Here is a 17,479-nt window from a genome sequence, read left to right on the forward strand (position 1 = left end):
TGTGGAAATATTTTAACAAAAAAGATTATTTGAGCAATATGATTATGTCGTACAACACGTCGTTTTTTAATACAACGCGACTAGCGTTTATATTACTGCTATCCGGTTTACCATGATGTGTAGGACTTTGTAGGACTTGCCCTACAATGACATATAGTGGTGACCTCTTAAACCACTTTATTCATAAATTTCCATTCAGAAAATCCATATTTATAGAATAATATTCCTTTTGGCCAATCAAAATGTTGCATTCCTTTGCTGCAGTATGCAGTCATGAAAAGCTTGCCTTATGATTGGTGGAATTCACACAGCCTCTGTAGAATATACACACACATACTCCCTGACTGCACAGTGACTACATATGTGTATACATGTACATATAATCTACAGCTGGTGGTAACTCCTCTGTCTAAATTACATAAAGTGTTAATGAAAATACGAATTTGAATTACTACATAAGATTTATAGATCTCAGAGTTAAAAGTAAACAGTTCAGAGCTACTTTCTGTGTAAATTATAATTATGCTTTAAAATTATTATTGATAAGGCTACCCTCATGTGGGCATGGTTTTACCTACATAAGTGTGCAACATGAGTCAAGAGTGTAGGACAAAAGTTCCTTTTTTTTAATGAATATAAGACCTAAATGCTTTTTTCTATTTCGAAATTGTTTATTTTATGTAGGGATTTTTAATTAAGAAGAATGTCAAACAATATTCCTTCGGACCAATCAAAATGTGGCATTCCCATTACTGCATTTGTGTGTATGCAGTCATAGGAAGCCTGCTGTCTGATTGGTGGAATTCACAGTCTCTGTGTAGAATATACACACACTTACTCTACATGTGTAAACAAACACTGTTAATGACAATACAAATTGGAATTGCCATCTAGGGCTCATAGACCTCAGAGTTAAAAGTAGCTAATTAGAGTTTTTATGTGTACATTATAGTAATGTTTTAAAATGATTATTGATAAGGCTACCCTCATGTGTGCATGGTTTCACTATACATACATAACTGTGCAACACAAGAGTCAAGAGTGTAGAACAAAACTCAGTTTTAATGAATATAAGACTTTAATGCTTTCTTTCTTTTGAAATTGTTTAATTTAAGTAGGAATTTTAATTAAGAAGAATGTCAAACAAAACATATACATTAGTTGAATAATCTTGATATAAATACATTGTTATCAAAGTTGGTCACCTGACCACCAGACATTAGACCGCTGATAGATAAGCAAAGCCTTCAATTAAGCTTAATTTTCCAGGACATACAGTATCTGTTTTCTGGGGAATGGGACATCTGCCTAACAGCTTGATGTTTTAATATGGATTGGTCAAATATTCATCATTAAGAATTAATTATTTTTCTCAAAAAACCAGAGTGGTGTATCAAATGTCATATAATCAACAGGACTTGAAACTAAAATATGGCAGTACTGAATTCATCAAATTCATTTCATTTTATTCAAATTCTTTTGTATCTGCTGCGTTGTATTTGCAGTATTTTGAGTACTTTGATTTATGTTTACAGATATATTTATTTGTTTTCTTGCCATGTTTCCTTTTGGTTCTCATACCCATACAGTATGACCCCTACCGAGATCCCCCACTGCGGGCGAGTGTACTCATACGGCTATTTGGTACGCCTAGCGTTGTACACATTTGCTACACTGATTATCTACGGATATACATGATCTATAGTGTTTTTGTTTAAACTGTACACCATTCTAACATGCGTTTCATTCTACGTAATAAGCCTTCGGTGATTTTGACTTATTATAACGACTGGTCAGTAACGAAGGGATCTTCCAGGGAATTATTATTGTGTTCATTGGTTTTTTTAGAACATTAGTTAGTGTCCGTCCTTAAAATGTAATTGTATGTGTGTCCTGATAAAGGGGCAGATCGCCTTGAAAATTCAACAAAATTTTGTAATACAATGTATATATTTATAATTAATTTTTTATCTGTTTTCATACTAAATCCAACTCTCTGATCGGCAGATTCTTTTTCTTCATATACTAAGAAGAAAAAAAAATAACGAGAATTGCGCGAAAATCCAACGTAATTGTGATGTTGGAAGAACAACTCTCTCTCAAGATGGCGGTCACATAACTGATTTATTGCATTTCGCGGGAGTCGCTTATGAACACAAAACAAAACAATGACAGAGCCGCTTAGGCGCTTAAAAATAGAACTCAATATTTCTTCTGAGTCATTTGTCATTACATTAGGGACGACTGTTGATTTGTAGGTTTGACCGATGGATCTAGACTGTTCGTGGCCATGGGAATGGTTCCCCGTAATTGACGATTCATCGCCAGTTGAGCTGGCGACAAACCTATTCCCTCGGTCGGTGAAGCGCGGTAGTCCAAAAGTGCAAGACTTATGTCAATCTTACTGTCCTATGCCTTTTTCATAAGATTTTTTTATGGTTTGGACACATCGTTCAGCTTGACCGTTTGATTGGGGGTATTTAATACTTGAGGTCCTGTGTTCAAATCCCCACTCCGTGGCGAAATCTGCGAAAGTTCGTGATGAAAATTGCGGACCATTGTCGGATAATACGATTTCCGGGATTCCGTGCCTTGCGAATATGGACTTGAGAGCGGCAACTGTAGCATTGCTCTGTAGGCTATGTAGATGAACAACCTCCGGAAACTTTGAATAGAGTCCACACAGAGGAGATAGTTCTTCTCGTGAAACTCAAACAGATCTACACCAACCTTCATGAATGGATGTGACGGTGGTTCATGAGGGATAAATGATTCCTTCGTGTTCGCCTTTTGGTATTTGGCACAAATTTCACATCGCGACACAATATCTTCGATTTCGGAGTTGAGCCCAGGCCAGGGGTGAGTTTCACTAAAGGTCGTAAGTCTACACGTAGACGTAAACGTAGACGTAGACGTAAGTTACGTCTAAAACGTGTTTCACTAATATAAAGGTCGTAACTTTACGTGCAGCGAAGTTACAATTAATTTTACACGTAAATCTACGTCTACTTTGGAGTACACGTAGAATTAAACGTAACCCACTTCACAACAACATTACGCTAGTTTTCTGACTGAGAGAACATCGAATAAGTTTCCGGTCGAGTAGAAATCGATATTTTAGATACTTAAGCCGGTCATTTACAACACTGGCCGTTCAAACAGGTTTAAAATCAACAGCAGACGTCTTTGTTGATTACGGATGCAATCACGTCAAACTAAAGGAAAAACCTAGTGACGGATCTTTGATCCGGATGCATATTCACCCAACACTTAGAAAATGCAAAATGAAAAAAAAAATAAAAAAAATCAAAGTCTCTTGTTGAATGTTAGCCGAAAATGTGTAGTTTATTATTGCATTGCATGATGTTATAGCAAATACGCATTGTACATTTTCTGAATTGAATATGAAACTGATTGAAACGATAACTAAGTAAGTCTTCTCTAATAATGAGTACCGTACATGACCCAAGAATCTGTTACTTTTATCATTTTAGCATTGATGGAAGTTTATATTATAGTAATCTGACTTAAAATTATAGTTTACATATCATCGGAGACACGCAGCACCTTCCGCGGCTTGAATAGTCGGGCAAAGAAAACCACTCTAAATGCGTTCATTGGCCTTCCAAAAGTTCTCACATATTAATACGACGGTCAAGTTCTGCTTAGTTTCCCAGTTATGACCATTAAAGTAAAGAAAAGTTGAAAGCATTGAAAGCGAGGCTGCGTGGAAATGTAACCACGGAAATAGTGAGCCTGGAGGACGTTTTAGAATTCCCGTACTTTAAATTAATTTCTTCGTACGCAGACAGATTTTGACGAGAGATTTTATTTTTCCCATTTCATAAGAAATTATACTGGATACATTCACACCATTTTTACCGACTTTAGCCATCCTTGCCCGACAGTTCACTTTAATTCTTACTACAGTATAAATATCATTCACAGATTGCTTCAAAATTACATTCATTGGTGGTCAGTTGAATAAACTAAACATGTTAACAGCATTACCATGTTTTTTTAATCACATAAGAGCGTATATCGATTTTATTTTTTGATTTATCAATTGGTATACAGGTATTATTATCTTGTTGATTTCGATTATTAGCCAACGATTTGCCGATTTGTCATAATTTAGTGTTTTAAAAGTAAAACATTGATTTCTTTATTTCATGAAATTCATAATATGACGGCAATATTAACAAAAGTTTAATACCAGAACTTTTTCTATAAAGGGTTAAATTTGGCAAAAATGGCCGAAAATGGTGCGTTTTGTAGCCTCAAAATTAAGGGGTAGGGATAGCATATAGTCTTATTAATTAAAACTGGTAATGTTTTGTTTAGCATATTTTGCTTCGAAACCTTTACTTTAAAGTTTATTGCATATATTATTTAGATTTGTATTCTATCAGTACTTGCCTTCAATGATTTGCATTTAAATTGTGGGAAAAGTCATGGAAATTCATTATTTTACTTCTTAAAATTAGTTGACTAAGTACTGATACAAAATAATGTTCGTTGTAACACAATTTTCACACATTCAAACGGCAATATTGAAACATAATAATCCGATGTGTTAAAGTCATATAAACAGTGATATAAAAGTACATAGACTGCTTTTATTTACGCCAGCGTATTAGGACCAATACTAAAGTATATAATTTTATTTATCATGCCCGTACAACTTATAATCCTGTACGTATAACTTAGTATTTTATTAATATCTATTATTACAGTATCGTGTACGTTTGTAGGTACGTATGCACAAACTATTATCTTGTACGTCTGTACGTACATTGTACTTCGTTGTATCATGTACGTACAACCTAGTATCTTGTACGTACAAGTTATTATCTTGTACGTATAACTTCATATCTTACAAGTACGTACAAGTTATTACAGTATCTTGTACGTACATGTTTATACACTCAGTTGTTCATACATGTACAAGATACTATGTTGTACGTACAAGATAAATACAATTATATATATAATTCAATTGAATATATAAAGTGTAATACAATAAACAAAACTTTAAAACGTTAAAAATAAGGAAAACATCTTTTTAGATAAAGTGTATGATAATGAGCTCAATAGTTATTTCGTTTGAACGCAATAATTATTCGTTCGAACGCAATAATATTTCGTTCCCACGCAATAATATTTCGTTCAAACGCAATACTATTTCGTTCCCATGCAATAATATTTCGTTCGAACGCAATAATATTTCGTTCCCACGCAATGATATTTCGTTCCTACGCAATAATTTTATTTATTTCATGTCCGCTCCCAGCCACCGTAAAAACGAGCACATGGACATATGTTTTTTCTTCCATTTTCTTTTATGGTATGAGAAAAAAAAGTTTGATAAAATAAAATTGTGGAAATAGTGGAATATTCCGATAAATGGTCGATAGGTAATTATATATCCTGTTAAATGGTGACCAAATAGTAGGATATTCCGATAAATCTCTGTCTTGACGGCAATGCGAGTAAAGTAAACATAATGTACATGTTATTGCATAACTGTCCTCTTTTTAATAATAATTAACGATTTTTTAAATACATGTATACATGTAAATTCAGTCATGCAAAAATCATTTTCAAATTCGCTCCTGACAATTTGATATATAGAGAACGCATCGATTTTTAAACAAATATTTTTTTCATGTCAAATAAATGGCATGTTTTGATTTGTACACGATAAAACATAAGAATACTAATCAAATAGACAACAAGCCGGAATATTAAACACCCGCCAAATTTGATCGGGTACCAAGTCACATCAGCCAATCAGACGCGATGATACAAATTGATTTTCGGACGTAAGTTACGCAAAATCCTACGTCTACGTTTACACGTACGTGCAGAGTTACGCCCTTTAGTGAAACACATCTTACGCACACGTAAGTTCGGACGTAAGGTCTACGTTTACGTCTACGTCTACGTGTAGACTTTGAAACCTTTAGTGAAACTCAGTCTATGGATTTTTCATAAGTGATAGTCGCAACAGTCTTGTGGCTATGTTCCTGGCAATTTTGTACGATTGATAGTTGTTCTCTGTTGGCAGATTATTTCGTTCCATTCTTGGTGTTTCTTCTTTACAGCAGATATTGCATCTTTATCGATATATGGTTTGCGGATTTCATTGGATCGCCTCTTGTATAATGGTACATGTTTTTTTCAATAGTGGTAGATAAAATATTCATAAGGTATGACCAATGTTCATTCGCATCCATATTTTATGTATCTTCTGATGCGTGTTCAGCCAACTCTTTGTTAATAGATACGTAATTACCTTTAAGAAAGTTGCGTTTCTCGATGTTTTGTTCCAGGTTTTTAGCATAGCATAATAGGTCAAATTCTAACATTAGGTGATCACTTTTTGCCTAGACTTGGGTTGAACTTGATGTTTGTAATAATTCCTTCTTCATTTGTTTGGATGGGTCGAGTAAAGAGTGGAATTTGATTCTCCCTAATTCTTGTTGGTCTTTTGACATGTTGGGTGTAAAAGCAGTCCCTTGTTACCTCCAACAACCTCGTGGCGATATGTGCGTCATCTACAGAGGTTGTGTTGGTATTCCAGTCGATTTCTTTACAGTTGAAATCACCCACCAGTAATATGTGAGAGAAGCTACCAATAGAGATGGTTTCCAGTAGAGTTACTAGTTTATTGTTGTTATCTTCATTACTGTTAAGGCTTATATAAATACAGCATATGGCTAAATTATCTCCTCTTCTCAGTTTTATTCTATATATACCATACTCGTCGAAAGTGTAGTTAATGTCTACTGCGTAATGGATAATAGATGATCTAATATAAATGGCCACACCTCTTTTGTTTGAAGATTTCCGAAACTGAACACTGTAGTTGTCGATAGAATATGACTGGTTGTTGATGACATCAAGGGAATATTTTGGATATATTTCCTTTACACATATTATATCCGATTTTTCCCCTGTAATTTCTACTTCCAGTTCAGTTTTCTTTGATAGTGTTAACGTGTCCACATTACTATATAGAACTTTAAGGTTTGCCAATCCTTGATAGCGGGTAAAATTGGTAAAAACTGTATCCTATGCCCTCTCTACCGTTGGTGATGTTGGTTCATCATCTGTGACCTCAGTAAATGTGGTGTTTCCTGTTGTGTCCGCGAAAGTTGATGATTCCGCATATGGGAAGGTTACGTCATCTCTATGATCTAGTAGGGTCTCTCTTGCGAGTATAGATCATCTGACATTGGGGTATCATGGTTAGAAAAACTTGCCGCCATAGTTGGATTTATAGGGCTGATTGGCCCTGCAGGTAGGGCGTTAGAATTGTACCTGCTGCCCCTATTGCATGATCGTAAAAGGCGACTAAATTTAGGATCTTATCTTTTCTCTTCTTCCTAAATGACTTTATCTTTCCTAATGCCTCCCTTGGCACCGCCTCACTTTTGGCCTTAAGTTGAGCGTTCGCCCCTGTGAGGAAGGCTCTGGGTTCTGTCCCCCGGCCGAGACACACCAAAGTCTGTAAAAGTGGTAGTTTCTGCTCCTGCTTAGCGCTCAGCATACAGGGAATGGGACGACTGGTTCGCCCGTTGTCAGTATAATGTGACCGGGTGGGGTGTGTTGCTTGGTGTCTTCGGCGGCATGCTTCAGTGATATAGCACTATAAAAAGGGCAACAGTTCCACTATACAAGAAGACACAACACAAACATACCACAGTCTCCCAGTACACTCACCTCGCACAACATACACGCAACACTACGCATACATGGGAGGCCGTCCTTACATGACCATAGCTGTTAATAGGACGCTAATAAATCAAACAAACAAATTTACATATATGATTACTACGGTACTGTACTTATAGCTCAATACAGGCACGTAGAAGTCTTCATGAAGAAAAATGTTGTGCTAAATTTCCTATTGCAGTGTTCCCGATCACGCAGAATCCTGCGTGATTCAAGCATAGTGAACACCTTTGCACGCGTAATATTTTCCATGTAAGCGTGCATGCACGCACAAATTTCGCCTGTATATTTAGCGGTTTTCTACGATGTTTCAGTCGATCATATTACTTAACAAAAACAAAGGGTAGGTCAATATGTAATTGTTATACTAGCCGTCAATTACTAAGCGGAAGTCTCTTCTGTTTACGACGACATCAGCGCACCTAGCGGGAAAATATATCTTTACCGCCTTACGATAAAACCCGAGACCATTTCACTCGACTTTCGGTATTCTCTGGCCCATACCTAACATACGCATACGTATTATACACGATCACAATCATGAGTGACGGCAAAAAGCAGCAGACGATATTTGGATATCTGTCGTCAGGTACGAAACGGACTAGCGATGAAAAAGTTGAAAGGAAAGACAAAACAGACCCCCCTTCTTCAGTCCAAGATGATGTTGGCCCATCGGCACCCAAAAGGAAGAAAAACTTTCAGAAAAGTTGGCTAAATGAATTCTCGTGGCTATGTTGCGATGATGAATCTAAGAGCATGTATTGTTCAACGTGCCGATCGTCGCTTAAATTAGGTTGCGAATCAAAGGCCCCTTTTATAATTGGCTGTAAAAACTTTCAAAGATCTGCTCTTATAAGACATCAGAATACCAAAGACCATCTCATTTCATGTGAAGACTTCAAACTCAAAAACTATATGACTGCTGCAAAATATATTGTATCAAAAAAATGTCTCCCGTTGTTAGAGGCTCAGCTGAAAACAGCTCTCTGGAGAGAATACAGGTGACAGGAAATTCCTTAGCCTCGTGGACTTGCAGGTATTAATAAATATACAAGAAAATATTTTGAAAATAATTAATTTTCCTGTTAATTATTGATGGCTTGTGTGTACAGTGTTTTTCTCAATTTCAATTATTTAAAATTTAATTTTGATTTTTTATGTCTGTTAATTTTATTAAAGGTATTTGTACCTTAATTTATTTTATACCTATTTCTGTTTAGATATCCAATGGCTGCTCAAGTTTAATGAGTACAACTACAACTTCACATGCATCTGGATCATCGAGTGACTATACATCACCAAAGCGCCATACTGGGATTTATACAGGACACCAGGCACCCAGTGACATGCAAAAAGCTCTGGCAGACTCCATACGGGACATGTCTCATGTTAGAATAAGAAACAGTGCTTTCGTTGGAATTATGGTGGACGAGTCTCTTGATATAGCTGTCAACAAAAAACTTGTGATGTTTGCTAAAATTGTTTATGGTGGACAACTCAAAATAGAGTACTGTGCTAATGTTGAAATTAAAGATGGTAAAGCAGAAACAGTATACAGTGCCATAGTAAATTGGCGAACATCAGTTGGTGTGAGTATCAAGCGTGTGTCTGGATTTGGGAGTGACGGGGCATCGGTTATGACTGGAAAAGTGTCAGGTGTTGGTGTAAGATTGCAGAGAAATAATCCTAGAATAATTCATGTGTGGTGCGCAGCTCATCGCCTAGCTCTTGTTTGTTATTGGGCTGCAAAACATGTACCTTATTTAGCTAGAATGCAAGAAATTCTTATTGCAATATACAACTGTTTTGAATATTCTGCCCCCAGGTATAATAAGATAAGAGAAATGAAAAAAATAATGGGTGAGAAGGTTAAAAAATTCAAAAAACCAACACAAGTCAGATGGCTTTCTCTCCAAAATTCTGTTGATGCTGTACATGATAGCTGTTCTGCATTAATTTTATCATTAGATCATGAAGCAGCAACAAATAATGGAGAGGGTGGAGCAAAAGCCAAAGGCATTCTCAAAGAAATAAAAACATTTAAATTTATCAGTACTCTATGCCTACTAAAGGATGTCTTAGGTATTCTCTGTAGAGTGTCAAAAGTGTTTCAAAAAGATGTAATTGATGTGGATCAGGTAGATTCCATGGTAAATAGCACAAAAGCTACACTATCTGCTTTTGAAAGGATTGATCCTCCACATGTAGAGGAACTTATTGAGAGTGTAGATGAGTATGGAGAATACAAGGGGGTGAATGTTGATTACTCCTTAAGGCGCAGATTGGAATTTACAGCTGTCAAAAGACTGTTTGTTCAACACATTGTAAGAGAGCTGTGTGAGAGGTTTCCAGAAAATGATTTGCTTGCTTTAAAGGATCTTAATAAAATTTTAAACCCAAAAATGCTACCAGCTGGTGCAAATGATCTTAGAGAACACGGAGTGGAATCTTTAGAAAGAATTGTAGAGAAATATCAGGGAGGTGAAGATAATCTGATTGAGAGAGAAAGAGCCTTTGGGCAATATATTCATTTTAAATTCTTCCTCAACAGCAAAAGACACATGTCTGTAACAGACTTGTGTCTGTTGATATCTGATAGTTGTATTGAACAATTTCCAGATTTCCATGTAATGGCCAACATTTTCCTTACTGTGCCTATGACATCTGTGCCATGCGAACGGGGATTCTCCCTTCAGAATCAACACATCAATAAATCGACAAATAGGCGCAGTGTTAGCTCTGTTTCCAACAGAATGACAATAGCATTCTATAGAAATAAAGATGATTTTGATGAGGTTTCTGTGATACAAAGGGCAGCACAAAAGTTTGTTTGATAAAAATCACAACAGTAATACATGTGTATGTGTACAACAATGAATAAAGACAAACACTGATATATTATGTGTAAGGTTTTTATTTTATTTTACACGCTTAAGATAATTTATGACATCTAAATATGTTGTACCCTAAAATATTCAGGTGTACCCCCAAATTTGGAATAGTGGGGGTACAGAAACCCTCAATCGAAAAAGTGACAGGGAACACTGTATTGAATTACATCCATAATAAAGTTCCATTTCTTTCTAATTTTCTTTTCTTATCAATCAAGTTTCGTTTACTTTTCTAAAACTTGCATGTAGTAAGATTAGAAAAGGAATTTTTTCAGAAAGAGAAGAAAAAATCCCATGTTTAGTCGCTCTTTACGATCATGAAATGGGGCAGCATGTACAATTCTTACATCCAACATGCAGGACAACTCATAAATACCTGGCAAAGAGAACCGGAGTAATTAGCCCGAGATACTCTGGCCCTAACACCAGACTTGGACATTATGACAGATAGATGTCTGGTTTAGGGCCAGAGCGCAGTAGTACTTCGAAAACCTGGAATAAGCCGACACCGTTTGGTTATCGGGACCAGGTACTCTTCCGATTCAAGATGGACAACGAGCAAGCACCACTAACCTTAGTCACTATACAACAAATGAATATCATATCTACCCAAATATCGCCAATCAGTTGGAGATAAAGATGATTCTGCATTACTTACGAGAACATGGCGACGAGACGAGGGAAATTAAAGTTGCGGGGAAAAAGAAACTACTGTGTTGGACACAATAGAACGTGCATTGCGTGATGAATATTGGATGGCTATGAGTAGATTAATTATTCATTTGTTGTAAAAGACCCAAGGTAAAGTGGCGATTCTTCGGTTGGTATTATTTTAGGACGTTGTCCTGAATCGCGAGAGTACCTGGCCCGATACCAAAACGAGTGTCGGCTTCTTCCAAAGTTTTCATGTACTACTGCGCTCTGGCCCTAAAAATGGGAAATCTATCTGTCATAATGTCTTAGGGTCTGGTGTCTGGGCCAGAAGTATATCGGGTTACGGAGTAATGTGGTTCCTGTTCGGCCTAGTGGTCAATTTTTAAGGCACAACATCACCACCAGCCTCATCGCTAGGATAGTCCAGCCTTATCTATTACTGCCTCCCTTATTATGATGGCTATGTTGTGGAGTATGAAACAGCCACTAGTACTACCTTCACTATCTCTCAGGTTCACATGCTTATCTGAAAAAAAGACAATTATAACACTTTTAAAAGTTTAACCAAATGTAAGAAATTGCTATGTTTTATTTATCGTAATGGTACAGAAGCTTAGGGCCTGGGTTTAATTTGGCTGGTCTGACCACTATGTTTTATTTATAGTAATGGTACAGAAGCTTAGGGCCTGGGTTTAATTTGGCTGGTCTGACCACTATGTTTTATTTATAGTAATGGTACAGAAGCTTAGGGCCTGGGTTTAATTTGGCTGGTCTGACCACTATGTTTTATTTATAGTAATGGTACAGAAGCTTTAGGGCCTGGGTTTAATTTGGCTGGTCTGACCACTATGTTTTATTTATAGTAATGGTACAGAAGCTTAGGGCCTGGGTTTAATTTGGCTGGTCTGACCACTATGTTTTATTTATAGTAATGGTACAGAAGCTTAGGGCCTGGGTTTAATTTGGCTGGTCTGATCACTATGTTTTATTTATAGTAATGGTACAGAAGCTTAGGGTCTGGGTTTAATTTGGCTGGTCTGACCACTATGTTTTATTTATCGTAAATTGGTACAGAAGCTTTTAGGCCTGGGTTTAATTTGGCTGGTCTGACCACTATGTTTTATTTATCGTAATGGTACAGAAGCTTTTAGGCTGGGTTTAATTTGGCTGGTCTGACCACTATGTTTTATTTATCGTAATGGTACAGAAGCTTTTAGGCTGGGTTTAATTTGGCTGGTCTGACCACTATGTTTTATTTATCGTAATGGTACAGAAGCTTTAGGGCCTGGGTTTAATTTGGCTGGTCTGACCACTATGTTTTATTTATAGTAATGGTACAGAAGCTTAGGGCCTGGGTTTAATTTGGCTGGTCTGATCTGACCACTATGTTTTTTATTATATTTATAGTAATGGTACAGAAGCTTAGGGCCTGGGTTTAATTTGGCTGGTCTGACCACTATGTTTTATTTATAGTAATGGTACAGAAGCTTTTAGGCCTGGGTTTAATTTGGCTGGTCTGACCACTATGTTTTATTTATAGTAATGGTACAGAAGCTTAGGGCCTGGGTTTAATTTGGCTGGTCTGACCACTATATTTTATTTATAGTAATGGTACAGAAGCTTAGGGCCTGGGTTTAATTTGGCTGGTCTGACCACTATGTTTTATTTATCGTAATGGTACAGAAGCTTTTAGGCCTGGGTTTAATTTGGCTGGTCTGATCACTATTATATATTTATAGTAACGGTACAGAAGCTTTTAGGCCTAGGTTTAATTTGGCTGGTCTGACCACTATATTTTATTTATCGTAATGGTACAGAAGCTTTTAGGCCTGGGTTTAATTTGGCTGGTCTGACCACTATGTTTTATTTATCGTAATGGTACAGAAGCTTAGGGCCTGGGTTTAATTTGGCTGGTCTGACCACTATGTTTTATTTATCGTAATGGTACAGAAGCTTTTAGGCCTGGGTTTAATTTGGCTGGTCTGACCACTATGTTTTATTTATCGTAATGGTACAGAAGCTTAGGGCCTGGGTTTAATTTGGCTGGTCTGACCACTATGTTTTATTTATAGTAATGGTACAGAAGCTTTTAGGGCCTGGTTTAATTTGGCTGGTCTGACCACTATGTTTTATTTATAGTAATGGTACAGAAGCTTTTAGGGCCTGGGTTTAATTTGGCTGGTCTGACCACTATGTTTTATTTATAGTAATGGTACAGAAGCTTTTAGGGCCTGGGTTTAATTTGGCTGGTCTGACCACTATGTTTTATTTATAGTAATGGTACAGAAGCTTAGGGCCTGGGTTTAATTTGGCTGGTCTGACCACTATGTTTTATTTATAGTAATGGTACAGAAGCTTAGGGCCTGGGTTTAATTTGGCTGGTCTGACCACTATGTTTTATTTATAGTAATGGTACAGAAGCTTAGGGCCTGGGTTTAATTTGGCTGGTCTGACCACTATGTTTTATTTATAGTAATGGTACAGAAGCTTAGGGCCTGGGTTTAATTTGGCTGGTCTGATCACTATGTTTTATTTATAGTAATGGTACAGAAGCTTAGGGCCTGGGTTTAATTTGGCTGGTCTGACCACTATGTTTTATTTATAGTAATGGTACAGAAGCTTTTAGGCCTGGGTTTAATTTGGCTGGTCTGACCACTATGTTTTATTTATAGTAATGGTACAGAAGCTTTTAGGCCTGGGTTTAATTTGGCTGGTCTGACCACTATGTTTTATTTATAGTAATGGTACAGAAGCTTAGGGCCTGGGTTTAATTTGGCTGGTCTGATCACTATATTTTATTTATAGTAATGGTACAGAAGCTAGGGCCTCATGGGTTTAAATTTGCTGGTCTGACCACTATATTTTATTTGTAGTCATGGTACAGAAGCTTAGGGCCTCTGGGTTTAATTTGGCTGGTCTGACCACTATGTTTTATTTATAGTAATGGTACAGAAGCTTAGGGCCTGGGTTTAATTTGGCTGGTCTGACCACTATGTTTTATTTATAGTAATGGTACAGAAGCTTAGGGCCTCATGGGTTTAAATTTGGCTGGTCTGACCACTATATTTTATTTGTAGTAATGGTACAGAAGCTTAGGGCTCATGGGTTTAAATTTGGCTGGTCTGACCACTATATTTTATTTATAGTAATGGTACAGAAGCTAGGGCCTCATGGGTTTAAATTTGGCTGGTCTGACCACTATATTTTATTTATAGTAATGGTACAGAAGCTTAGGGCCTGGGTTTAAATTTGCTGGTCTGACCACTATATTTTCTGTTCATGTTTTACTCAACATTGATATTTTAAAAGATTTCAAAGGCATTTCAGTAAATGCTAATTAATTAAAAGTATGCCAAAGGCATTTCAGTAAATGCTAATTAATTAAAAGTAAAAAATAATTATAAAAAAAAGACGTCTTCAATTCTCAATACATTTGTTAGACTGATATGCAGTGTCCTTGAGGTAACATATAGTATGTATAGGTATTTATCACAGTGTTCAGTACATATTAAATCCTCTCAATTTACACTAACAACTGTGACAGTTTTAGTTTTCATCTATCATTTAAATGTTTTTTTTTAAGTTACAATTACCAGGTAAGGATTAATGTAATGGGTGGGTATAAGGTGACAGTTACACTACGATTAAGTTGGCTGGATAGAATGTTAATGTCCAAAGTACAAATAGATTCCTATACAGACTATACTGCTATAAGTATTTGTATATAACAGAATTACCTGCCATTGTGGTTAGGTTTATATGATCAAATACAAAATGTACTTATTCAAAAGGGCAGATAACTCAGTAACAGTGACAGACAGAGAGCAAATTATTTCAAAACTTAGAAAACCTAGGCTGAATATCCAGAGATATGGGGCGTTATTGGAGTCAATTGTAAAGTGCAATGTAGATACATGTAGGTACAATCACAATAGGCAAAGGAAACCTCATCATTGATTATTCTTTTATTGTCAATCGATTTCACCTTTACTTAATTTAGAAGCCCACAGTAAGTATGAAACTGATGTCAGTATTCTTCACATCATAATTAACAATCAAAATGGAACCTCATTTTGTGTACTTCAGAGCTAAAAAAACCTTAACATTAATGTATAGATATTTAACCTGAACATGTAGGGCCATCAAACCATGCATAGTATTAGTCACTTCCCTCAGTGCTCGACCATGAGTACTGGGCCATACTTTGTCATCCAGAATAAAGTACTGAAGCCACAATTCAGCGTTCAGCTTTACTCTACACAATCTACACCTCATCGACTAATAAAGAAGACACACAAACTAAGAATTACTTCACAATGAGGTGTCCTGATGAAGCTTCAATAAAGGTAAAATCGGTAAAATCGGTTGACAAGAAAATATTGATCAATGATGTGTCCTGATGAAGCCACAGTAAAGGTGAAATCAGTCAACAACCAATGAAGTGTCCTGATGAAGTCTCATTAAAGGTGAAATCAGTCGACAACCAATGAAGTGTCCTGATGAAGTCTCATTAAAGGTGAAATCAGTCGACAACCAATGAAGTGTCCTGATGAAGTCTCATTAAAGGTGAAATCAGTCGACAACCAATGAAGTGTCCTGATGAAGTCTCAGTAAAGGTGAAATCAGTCGACAAGAAAAGATGATTCAATGAGGTACCCTATTGAAGTCTCAGTAAAGGTGAAATCAGTCAACAAGAAAAGATGAACCAATGAGGTGTCCTGATGAAGTCTCAGTAAAGGTGAAATCAGTCGACAATAAAAGATGAACCAATGAGGTGTCCTGATGAAGTCTCAGTAAAGGTGAAATCAATCGAAAAGAAAAGATGATTCAATGAGGTGTCCTGATGAAGTCTCAGTAAAAGTAAAATCTGTTGACAAGAAAAGATGAACCAATGAGGTGTCCTGATGAAGTCTCAGTAAAAGTAAAATCTGTTGACAAGAAAAGAAGAATCAATGAGGAGTCCTGATGAAGTCTCAGTAAAGGTGAAATCAGTCGACAATAAAAGATGAACCAATGAGGTGTCCTGATGAAGTCTCAGTAAAGGTGAAATCTGTCAAACAAAAAAGATTAACCAATGAGGTGTCCTGATGAAGTCTCAGAAAAGGTGAAATCAGTCGACAATAAAAGATGAACCAATGAGGTGTCCTGATGAAGTCTCAGTAAAGGTGAAATCAATCGAAAAGAAAAGATGATTCAATGAGGTGTCCTGATGAAGTCTCAGTAAAAGTAAAATCTGTTGACAAGAAAAGATGAACCAATGAGGTGTCCTGATGAAGTCTCAGTAAAAGTAAAATCTGTTGACAAGAAAAGAAGAATCAATGAGGAGTCCTGATGAAGTCTCAGTAAAGGTGAAATCAGTCGACAATAAAAGATGAACCAATGAGGTGTCCTGATGAAGTCTCAGTAAAGGTGAAATCTGTCAAACAAAAAAGATTAACCAATGAGGTGTCCTGATGAAGTCTCAGAAAAGGTGAAATCAGTCGACAATAAAAGATGAACCAATGAGGTGTCCTGATGAAGTCTCAGTAAAGGTGAAATCTGTCAAACAAAAAAGATTAACCAATGAGGTGTCCTGATGAAGTCTCAGAAAAGGTGAAATCAGTCGACAAGAAAAGATGAACCAATGAGGTGTCCTGATGAAGTCTCAGTAAAGGTGAAATCTGTCAACAAAAAAAGATGAACCAATGAGGTGTCCTGATGAAGTCTCAGTAAAGGTGAAATCAGTCAACAAGAAAAGATGAACCAATGAGGTGTCCTGATGAAGTCTCAGTAAAGGTGAAATCAGTCAACAAGAAAAGAAGAATCAATGAGGTGTCCTGATGAAGTCTCAGTAAAGGTGAAATCTCTCAACAAGAAAAGATGAACCAATGAGGTGTCCTGATGAAGTCTCAGTAAAGGTGAAATCTCTCAACAAGAAAAAATCTCTCAACAAGAAAAGAAGAAGCAATGAGGTGTCCTGATGAAGTCTCAGTTAAGGTGAAATCTGTCGACAAGAAAAGAAGAGTCAATGAGTTATCCTGATGAAGTCTCAGTAAAGGTGAAATCAGTCAACAAGAAAAGAAGAATCAATGAGGTGTCCTGATGAAGTCTCAGTAAAGGTGAAATCTCTCAACAAGAAAAGATGAACCAATGAGGTGTCCTGATGAAGTCTCAGTAAAGGTGAAATCTCTCAACAAGAAAAAATCTCTCAACAA

At 36.5% G+C, this 17,479-nt stretch overlaps 1 protein-coding gene across 1 annotated transcript; it reads left to right on the forward strand.

The window, feature by feature from the left end:
- Positions 1-8,928: 8,928 nt before the first annotated feature.
- Positions 8,929-10,773, forward strand: LOC138308194 (zinc finger protein 862-like). Its single transcript, XM_069249140.1, has one exon. The coding sequence runs from the start codon at positions 8,985-8,987 to the stop codon at positions 10,572-10,574; it is 1,590 nt and encodes a 529-aa protein (XP_069105241.1). The 5' UTR covers positions 8,929-8,984; the 3' UTR covers positions 10,575-10,773.
- The last annotated feature ends 6,706 nt before the right edge of the window (positions 10,774-17,479 follow it).

The sequence above is a fragment of the Argopecten irradians genome, chromosome 14, assembly GCF_041381155.1.
Source record: "Argopecten irradians isolate NY chromosome 14, Ai_NY, whole genome shotgun sequence".
Classification (NCBI taxonomy): domain Eukaryota; kingdom Metazoa; phylum Mollusca; class Bivalvia; order Pectinida; family Pectinidae; genus Argopecten; species Argopecten irradians.

Bases quoted from the DNA above. Each gene is read 5' to 3' on its own strand.
- LOC138308194 (XM_069249140.1), top strand. From the start codon at position 8,985: ATGAGTACAACTACAACTTCACATGCATCTGGATCATCGAGTGACTAT.